The 9430-nt window shown below is 46.8% G+C and overlaps 1 protein-coding gene across 1 annotated transcript; it reads right to left on the bottom strand.

Annotated features, from left to right (window-relative positions):
• Positions 1-1041: 1041 nt before the first annotated feature.
• Positions 1042-6513, bottom strand: LOC123404829. The gene is made up of 2 exons (XM_045098774.1): positions 6415-6513; positions 1042-4026 (listed from the first exon to the last, which is right to left on the bottom strand). Exons 1-2 carry the CDS (start codon positions 6511-6513, stop codon positions 1051-1053), a joined length of 3075 nt encoding a protein of 1024 aa, XP_044954709.1. The 3' UTR covers positions 1042-1050.
• Between the last annotated feature and the right edge of the window lie 2917 nt (positions 6514-9430).

The raw sequence follows: 9430 nt of genomic DNA, 5'->3' as shown, positions 1-9430 counted from the left end.
CGTTGCCGCAGCATAGCCAAATGCCGCCGCCCGAACCGGACTAGCCGCCGCATACCGCCCAGGGGTGCCATGGAGCCTACACCGCAACTTTCTCGTAAACGAATCCTGGCCAGATTTAGCCTGCATTTCAGCAGTCACTCACTGGTAGCAGTTTCGTCCTGAACAAACGCAAGGGGACAGAGAGCACATAGCTATTCTTCATTTTGTATTCTAAAATGATAAAAAAATAACTTTGGCATCACTCAAATGCTCAAATGATAAAATAGTTTTGGCTCAAAAGTATTATTTGTATGGATGACTACAAAAGAAGCATGCTCCTGTTGCAGCTACCTCGGAAGTAACAAGACATACCTTCATATATAGCAAAGAAAGCTTGAAGAACAAGATAGTTCAGAATCCATGGGAATCAAATAAGAATGCATAAGCTTTTCAGTCAGCACTAACATACTGCTGAATTATCGTCGTTAAGGCAAGAAACACTCACACACTACCTTGGGTTCTGTAGTTGTAGTGGTAAACACACCACATGCACAACGGACCCTCTTGTTTTATTTGGATACGAACATAAGCACAAATCAAACCAAACCAAACCAAACCAAACCACATGTCTGATACATAGTCTTGTCCTCACTGGAGTGGAGAGACACGCACCAAAATATAACTCATCATCAAGCACCAGTTTATTCTCTGGGCAATTATATAAACACAACGTCAACTTTGTAATCCAACACCTGATTCAACCGTTGCAGCAGCAGAAAATCATCCCATCACCACATCTGGAAATGTAATGATAAAACTAGTTAATGGAACCTGAAAATATAGCTCAGTGCATAAAATAACCACATATGAAGAAAGATACAGCAGTACAAAGAGGCGATTGGCTCCTTGCTATATGTATTGTTTGCAGTTCAGATATATAGCACATACATAGTACGTGCTGCAGACATACACACAAGTTCTAAATGGTTGTTATGGCGTATGTATGATACGGTACAGGAAACAAGAAAAAGGTGAGGGCATGTGTATGCATACCTGAACAGTCATGGCAATTCAACGGAGGACCGAGATTCTTGGCAGGGTCTTCTTGTAGTACAATGCGTGATGTGTCTCAAAGAGCGACGGGTGGTGACCGGCATCCAGACCATCCCACTCTAGGTTGTCCCACAAGTCTTTCTCACAGTCCACAATAGGAAGACCGGCTCCATGTCGAAGGCCCACAGCCGGGAGGCGCCTAAGGCCCCAAGAACCCCTTATCCTGACCGTCTCAAGCTTGGGAGCAAACATCTTGGCTTCAGATATTACCTCCAGATTGTGGAGTTGATGCAGGTAGATGTACTTTAGGTTAGGAAAATTCTTCACCGTGTCTTGTAATTTTCCTGCTTTGTAATCCACATCCCATGGGAAGATGTGCCTGAGATTGCCGCAGTCGACTATTTGGAGGGTCTCCAGGCTAGGTAAGATGAATGATGAGATTGGTAGGACAAACTTGAGCCTCGGGCAGTTGTGCAAGTGTATGCTCCGCAGTTGTCCAAATGCAGATTCTTCATCAGCTACCCCAATTATTACTTTGCTCCAAATGCAGCTAGCCGTTGGGAGATCGGTCGCCCACATGGTCTCTAATTGAGGAAACCAATAATACCTCTTGTTGCTGCAAGGGGTGAAAACTGCGTGTAACTTAGGACACTTCTCGACATGGCACCATCTCAAATGAAACCGGGAATGTATACCTATATGGACTAACTGTTTGGGGATAACTCCAAGGATGGAAGAATGGTCATGGACGTGCAAGGAATGTGCCCAGCACATCAATTGACGAGTAGCTATGAGTCCCCAATCGGACTCCACATCAGTGAAGTTAATTCCATCACCAATCTCAATGTGGCGGTGCAGGGGTACAAGTCGTGGGATTTCATAAGCATCAGCGACTCCCTCGAGTACGATATCATGGTAGCAGCTGCATCTCATGGGGCTTCGGGCTGGACAAACTATCTGCACATTGCTGACACTTGTCCTCGCTTCACCTTTGATCTCCAAAGACTTATCTAGATTCAAGTATAGGCTATCAGTAATCAAAGACTTGGGACCTGTTTCCAAAGAACCGAGCACCAAGGACTGGATGAACCTTGCATCTCTAACATAAACTTTGCCGTCATATTTTCCGTTCAAAGAGCGGATAAAGGAAGAATCATGTGGCCTGCTTATGGACTCCTTTACTTGAGAGCTGATGTGTAGCATTGTCAACCTTCTTTCAACGTCCCACCATACTACTGCACAAAGCTTCTCGCAGCCTATCAGAAAGAGCCGCTCTAGTTTTGGCACCTGCACCACCTCTTGGCTCAAGTCGAGTTTCCTGATTAAGGTGCATGATAGGTCTAGCTCCTCAAGGCACGGCAATGCTCCACGCAATGTGAACTTCTCCAAATGCACACAACCGACCAAAGAGATCATGGAGACTTTTGCTTTTTGACTTGAACTTGTAGTTAGGCTGAATGATTCAATTGCTGGAGGGAGTCCTTCAGGTCCAACATACTCCAGCTCAACACAACCATCTAGAATCAGAGTCTTCAGACCAATTGCCCCTGATAGCCTTGGCAAAACTTTTATCATATTATTCCCCGATAGGTCGAGGAGCTCCAACTTCGCCATATGTGTGAATTCATCCATTTCATTCGTCTCCCAAGAGCATGTAGGTTCAATTATTCGAAGCTTGCGAAGGCTTTGCAGTTGTCGCCATGAAAAGTTAATGTGCCAAATCCTTCCCCTATTCATGTGCACCTCCCTAATGTTTGCAGCCATTTGTTGTATTGTCTCAGGTGACAGAGCCAATTCCCAGGTTGTGTCATATATATCTAGCACCCATAGGTTGTGAAAAAATTCCATAGTTGGTTTTCCTTGCTTCACGGGTTCTTCTTTTTGTTGATCCTTGCAACTATCCAATCCAAGGAAGCGTAAGCTTCGGCAACAGCGGAAAGGAGGCAAAGAAAAATTGAAGGAGCAATTGCATAATCTGAGCACACGAAGCTTGTCCGCTTGATGAAACATGCCATCAGGTAATGATGTTGTTGGAGGATCGGATCCCATAAGGCCTGCAAGGAAAAATGATGTTGACTCTGGAGGTATAGTCATACTACTAGAAGTAGCAACAATCCAACGTTTTTGAGGAGCACCCAAAATTTCAGCAAAAGGGGGAATTGTATCAAATGAGTACTTCGCTACTCTGATCCATTGATACAAAGCAGTAGCAGCATTCCATGCTTCACCATCCTGACCTTGTACTATGCCATCACAGACCCAATAATTAGTGGCATGGGTAGCCCACTTGTAGTCAGTAATGTCATCACCCAAAGAGAGTAATGACAAGCGGTACATGCAACACTCCGCTGCTATTTCAGGGGTGATGACAAGATTTCCTATGGATCGAGCAATTTCTCTAGCCTCTGCCTGCAGAAAAAGCTTGCCACTACTGTGAGAAGCTTGATCATAAATATGAAGTTTTGTATTGTCCACCTTTTTCGCAATTCCTGAATTGAGCAGAAACCTTCCTCTAAAAGTCCACAATATTCTAGTGCCAAACGCTCCTTGAGGAATGCCTACATCATGCAAGTCAACTGTGTTACAGCTCCCATTCTGAAATACCACTAAACATCTATGGTCTTGTAGGGATCGATGGATTACTGTCACAACATGTTGTATCTCATCTCGAGATTCCTCATCTAACCCTTCCAAATCATCCTTTTCACCTTGCTTGTCAAAAATAGCCATTACACGTTCAGGAAGCTTTAGTTCCTCAGCTATTTTCCTTTGTACCGCTCTTCGACTTTTCCACCTTGAGCAATCAATGTGGATGATCTTGTCGAAATTCTTCATCAAAGATGATGGAGGGTCTTCGACAATAGCTCTAAGCACTGCAGAAGCAGCCAACCCGTGCCATCCATTATAATAGATGGCGCCATGTTCAGTGTCCTCAAGTGCAAGGCACAAACTCTGTATCGCCGCCTCAACATTAGGTGAAGAATAGCACAGCTCCTGTTTAAGGCAGTCAGCTGGGTTAAATTGACGTGTATAGTAGCAGTTTCGGCCTAGTATTACGTATTTAAAGGTATATATGCAAAGCTAGAAGTGATCAATGGACCATCCATGTTGCTGATTGTTTGTTAGTTTTGATTAATTAGGACCACTAAGCTTGGCATGAATGGTCATATGGACGTAAATCAGATTCACCATGGTCCTTTGAAACATGAAATTAGAGCCCTTACAGAGCAAGCGATTTAACAACTAAAGAGGAGAGATGGGATGGAGATCGGGGTAGGTGAGGTAACTAAAAGAGGGGGGGTTTCTATTATAGTTGTTAAATCGCTTGCTCCGATAACCCTGGACCGACAGTCTCTCCGTATAACCCTGGATCGAAAGGGGATGTCGGTGAAGAGACTGTCGGCGTGATAAACCTAGTACTGTGTGCCCCGGCCCCCACCTCTTTATATATAGCGCAGGTCACAAGGCCCCACCAACCATGGTTTGGTAGGGCCCCCAATCAGGGCGCGATGCAAGGTTTACCGCGCTATATATAAAGAGGTGGGGTCCGAGGCATGCAGTACGAGGTTTACTGCGCCGCCAGTCTCTCCACCGACATCCCCTTCCGATCTAGGATTAGCGCAGTGCTCACGGAAAGCACCATCGCCATCACACCACTCTCTGCCGTCAACAAAACAAGAAGAGGGGGTCGGCGGCGCCCGCGGTACCCAATCACATTGCAAAATTGATTCCTAATCCTACACTAGCTACTAGATTTAGTGCTTACATTATGCCGACCTAAGCAAGCAAGTAGGTGGATGGATTCCTAATTAAGCTAGCTACTGCATCTTTACTTTCAGTTTGCCGGACGCCGCGCAATCGTTACTTCGTTAGTGTCCCGGCCGCCCATCACAGCCATGAGAAGCACTGGCTCCACGAGCTACTGCACTGCTAGCAGGGATGTAACGTCAGAGATAAGGCGAGTCGTCGCAGTAGGCGCTAAGCCCGGGCGGCCACGGACACGAGGAGGAACTGGAGACTGGAGTGATGCGAACATGGACACGAGCTAGCTAGTCGGCGACGTGCACATTCTGCATTGCGTGGAGAGACGCCGACGATGAGGACAGTAGAGCCGGCGATGGGGTCTAGTAGTGGCTGCCGTCAGCGTAGGAGGGAGCGCCATAAGTTGGAGCAGCGTGGTAGGCGTGCGTCGGCTGACGAGGTCTGAGTAACCCTGGAGAGCCAGTATGGGGCCGAACGCCGGCCTGCCAGACACCGGTATACGTCGAAGGAGCGCCGAAGGGAGCCAGAGCGGACCAGGGCATGGGCCAAGCTTGGACGAGCCCTGTCCAAGGATCATGTGGAGGACGTCAAGTTGGAGCTGCTGGTGGCGCACTTGGAGCCGGCGAAGGCACCGAGCGCATCGTAGGTGTTCTTGTCCCGATAATTAGGGTTGGGACGGAACCTTGGGTACCATAGAGACGGGTGGTTGGGTTGGCTCGTCCCGCTCCCGCGAGCGGGGGTCCAACCCTAGATCGAGCGCCGCCAACCCCCACCCTCCTTGGTGTCCCCCCCCCCCCCCCCCCCCCCCCCCGCGCCGGCGTCGGCAGCGGCGGGCCTTCTTCATCCCTCGCGCAGGGCGGCCTCCTCGGGCGGTGGCGTGGCATTGGGTAGGGAGCTTTACGGGCATCTGGAGCCCCCGCCGGGCCTGTGGCCACGGGCCTGGTTTGCTCCTGCTATCGCGTCCCTAAGACATACGCCTTAAGACATACGCCTGGTTTGGCCTGGTTTTCCACGATCCCTAATTCGCTACTACCCTAAGACATACGCATGAGCCCAGATCGCCCATGGCCCCTAGGGACATACGCCTAAGATCCGGGAGGCGTATCGCCAGATTGCTCAAAATGATGGACTTTTTTTATTCACGAATATTTTCTTCAAAATTACGATGTTTTTAATATGCAAAAAAATTTACAAAAATCCTGAACAATTTTTGAATTCGCAAACATTTAATGTTTTATCAAACATTTATGTAAATATAATTTTTGAATTTCTATGCTTCTGGTAAAAAAAAATTAAAGGAAAGGTAACAGCATGTGGATCATTGGTGCTTTGACAACCCAAACGATGAGTTGGGTATTGCGGATACTTCTTCTCAAGGAAGGAAGAGGAACCAACTATGTAATGGGAATTCTAAATCTTAACAAGATGAAAATATTGACATCAACATTGGCAATAACAATGTATGTGTCTTTTTTTGGCGAAAACAATGTATACATCAGTGATAATAATTTTAATCGGTAACATCATCTATGTAGATTTAGCTTATTATTGTTAAATGACGTTTATACTAGCCCCCCCCCCCCCCTCGAGGTTTGTTTCGCCCTGAGCCCCTAAAATCACAGGACCGGCCCTGGATGGGGCCGCGGCGGTGCGGGCGATGGTAGCGGCCCGACGCTCGAAATAGCTGGGCGGCGGCGGTGGGGTGAGCGGCGGAGCCATACCCTAGGGCCAAAAACTGATACCATGTAACCCGAGCGGGCGCATTTAAGGTGGTGTGGATGTTGCCGCGTAGCGTTGCCATAGCACAACTTGACGCTGGCCGGCTTCACAGAACTATTACAAACCGACTAGAACTAGGTAACTTGAGATCCAAGTAATAGTCTAACAATGCAAACATGGACACGAGCTAGCTAGTCGCGACATGCACATTCTGCATTGCGTGGAGAGAGAGCGACTAGCACATTCTGCATTGCGTGGAAAGAGAACAGGAACACGACGCGCTGCTCGTTCGAGTCAAGTGGAGCTGCAGCGAGCAGGATTTTCGGTAGCAACCTGATGCGAGAGACATATGGCATGTGGGTCCTATAGTCAGTGAGAGTAGTTAGGTGAACCCAGGAGAGATCGTATTTTTCCGGTGTGCCAAACAACTCTAGGGTCATAATTGACCGGGATTCATGAATACAGGACATGGACTTCTGGGATTGAAAGGTTAAGGTTCATTTTCGACCAGCCGTATTAATGCGAGGTTTAAAAGAGAGTTCACTATTTCAAATACATGGCGCATATATTAAGAAGAATAGCTGTGTGTACATAGTGACATGACAAACCGAAAAAGCCAATAACTTTTAACAAGAACACAACTCGATCTAGTGAGACAAGCATGCATATGTAAGAAAAATACCTCCCAATTGCTAGGCATGGCGAGTTTCTGAATATGCCGGCCCGGGCGCCCAACAATTAAACAGAAGAGGCTCAAGATCCAAATGATCTAACCCATCCGAGCCTTGCGAGCACCTACAACTACAAGAGCATCTTATTAATCAGTTCTATGTACACTTGTAGCTTCTTAAAACCAAGTTGAAGCAACTAGTACGACTAGCTATATCCAGGTAGCAGAAGAAGGATCGATACTAGTACCTTAATCAGCAGCTACATTACATATCCAGTAGTACTTGTTGATGCTGTTTGCTCCGGGAAGAAAGATGGAGGAGGAACAATGGGGATTGGGGAGCAACTCACATGTGGTTTTGCTGATCAACGTACATAGCTTTGGTCACTGGGTTTTGGATAAAGGGAGCGACACATGCTTCTTTGCTTGGGTTTGGAGGCCAAGAATAAAGCCATTATCAATGCATGTGCATCTCCCTTTTTTTGCTTTGGGAAGGCACCTGAAGACATCTTCTTCTACTTCTTTTGATTTTTTCCTGAAGAAACACTTATTCCTCGTATTTGTGCTGGCTTGCTAGAGTCTATTTTTCCTACTCTGTTAAGGCCTGTTGTTTCAATTGTTCTTAATTATAGTACAGAAAAGTGTCCTTTTCTCCATTTTTCACATAAAGTAGACCATATTTAATAGCAATTCACAATTTTTTGATTCTTTTACTATATTTCTAATGTAATTTTTTGTATTTCTAAGGGTTACTTGCAGTAAAAGTCAGCCTAAGAGAAAGCACACTCTCAACCAATCTCACGAAATCACATGGATCGATGACGTGGCAGCCTTGCTTTACCTCACCGGTGTCTTTTCCTCTCTGTTCTTAGAGTATTACAGCTAGACGGGGCAAATATGACCCCTAAAAGCTCCTTCCTTATTTGTCCATCCGCATAGTCACAATCCATATTTTTTTCTTCATATATACAGACGCTTACACGTCATTGGTTGAGAGGAAGAGAGAGAAATAAAATAATGAATAAAGAAAAAGAAAAGGTAGTCCGGGGTGGGGTCGCGTCCTATATGGCGGACTCGCCCGACGCACCCGGGAGTGTCCGTGAGCCCACATATCCTGTCTATATTTGTCGACGATACGAAGGTTCGGGCACAGTCGAGACGTATAGGGATGATATGAGGGATGTGGTTGGGTCGCTTTTTTTCTTCTCTCTTCGTCACTAACCGAACGCGTCCGCGGGCGTATGAGAGGTCTTTTGGGGCGTCTGATTGTAGATGCACATATCTACTCCTTCTCAATAACAGCCATATACACCTCTTCTCTCTTTCTTCATCGATGTTGGATAGCTCTTGTCGTCCTGAATCCAACAAGATTGAGTTTGCTCAAGTCAGAGCTCGTATGCGAAAGTTATGCCAGTTCTGGTATTCCTTCTTTTCATCTGGTGCATGTGTTCTTCCTGAAGAGGTCCAAGCGGTAGTACCGCCCAGGTCAACGGTAGTACCGTCATGTACTATAGTCTACTCTTTTGTCCTTGATTTTGGATAGAAAGGATGCACGGTAGTAGGGCGGTAGTACCGCTCGCTACTACCAGCTACTCTTCTGTTCTCTAGAACCCCATGCTACCCTCAGTGGCAGTAGGGCGAGGTACTACCGCTGTCTAGCGGTAGTACCGCTGTGACATCCTCGACTTTTGCTACAGTAGTGATTGTAATTAAGCTACAGTGATCAACCGCTAATGATGCCACGTCATCGAATTCCCATCACAGACCTGCGTGGATTCGCGTCTGTCCGGGTCGATGATTTAAAAGCAAAAGGAAGCACTTTATCGGTTCATTACAAATATTAAAAGAACATATATAAAAAAAGAAAGTATTAAAGAAATAATAATGCTAAAAGAAAGAAAAGAAAACTGAAAGAAAGAAATAGTAAAAAAAGGAAAAAGGTAAAACAAAAACAAAATAAAACAAATCAAAAAAAAAAAAAGGAAACAACCCCCCCCTGGCCCAACTGGGCTCAAGGCCCAGCCGGCCTCCCCAAACCCTAGAGCGCCCTCCCCTGGCGACCAGAACCTCCCACCCCTCGCTACTTCCCCCCTTTCCCACGCCGCCGCCAGCCCCCCTCGTGGGGGGCCCCACCCCCACGCCGCCACCTCTCCCTCCCCTCTCGTGACCCTCCCCACCCCACCGACACCCCCCCATCTCGCCCCAACTCGCTCCCGTGACTCCCTCCTCTCCCAACTCCCGTCGCCC

The sequence above is a fragment of the Hordeum vulgare genome, chromosome 6H (assembly GCF_904849725.1).
Source record: "Hordeum vulgare subsp. vulgare chromosome 6H, MorexV3_pseudomolecules_assembly, whole genome shotgun sequence".
In the NCBI taxonomy this organism is placed as follows: Eukaryota; Viridiplantae; Streptophyta; class Magnoliopsida; order Poales; family Poaceae; genus Hordeum; species Hordeum vulgare.
The sequence above is the reverse complement of the archived record's forward strand: the minus strand, read 5'-3'. Positions and strand labels throughout refer to the sequence as shown.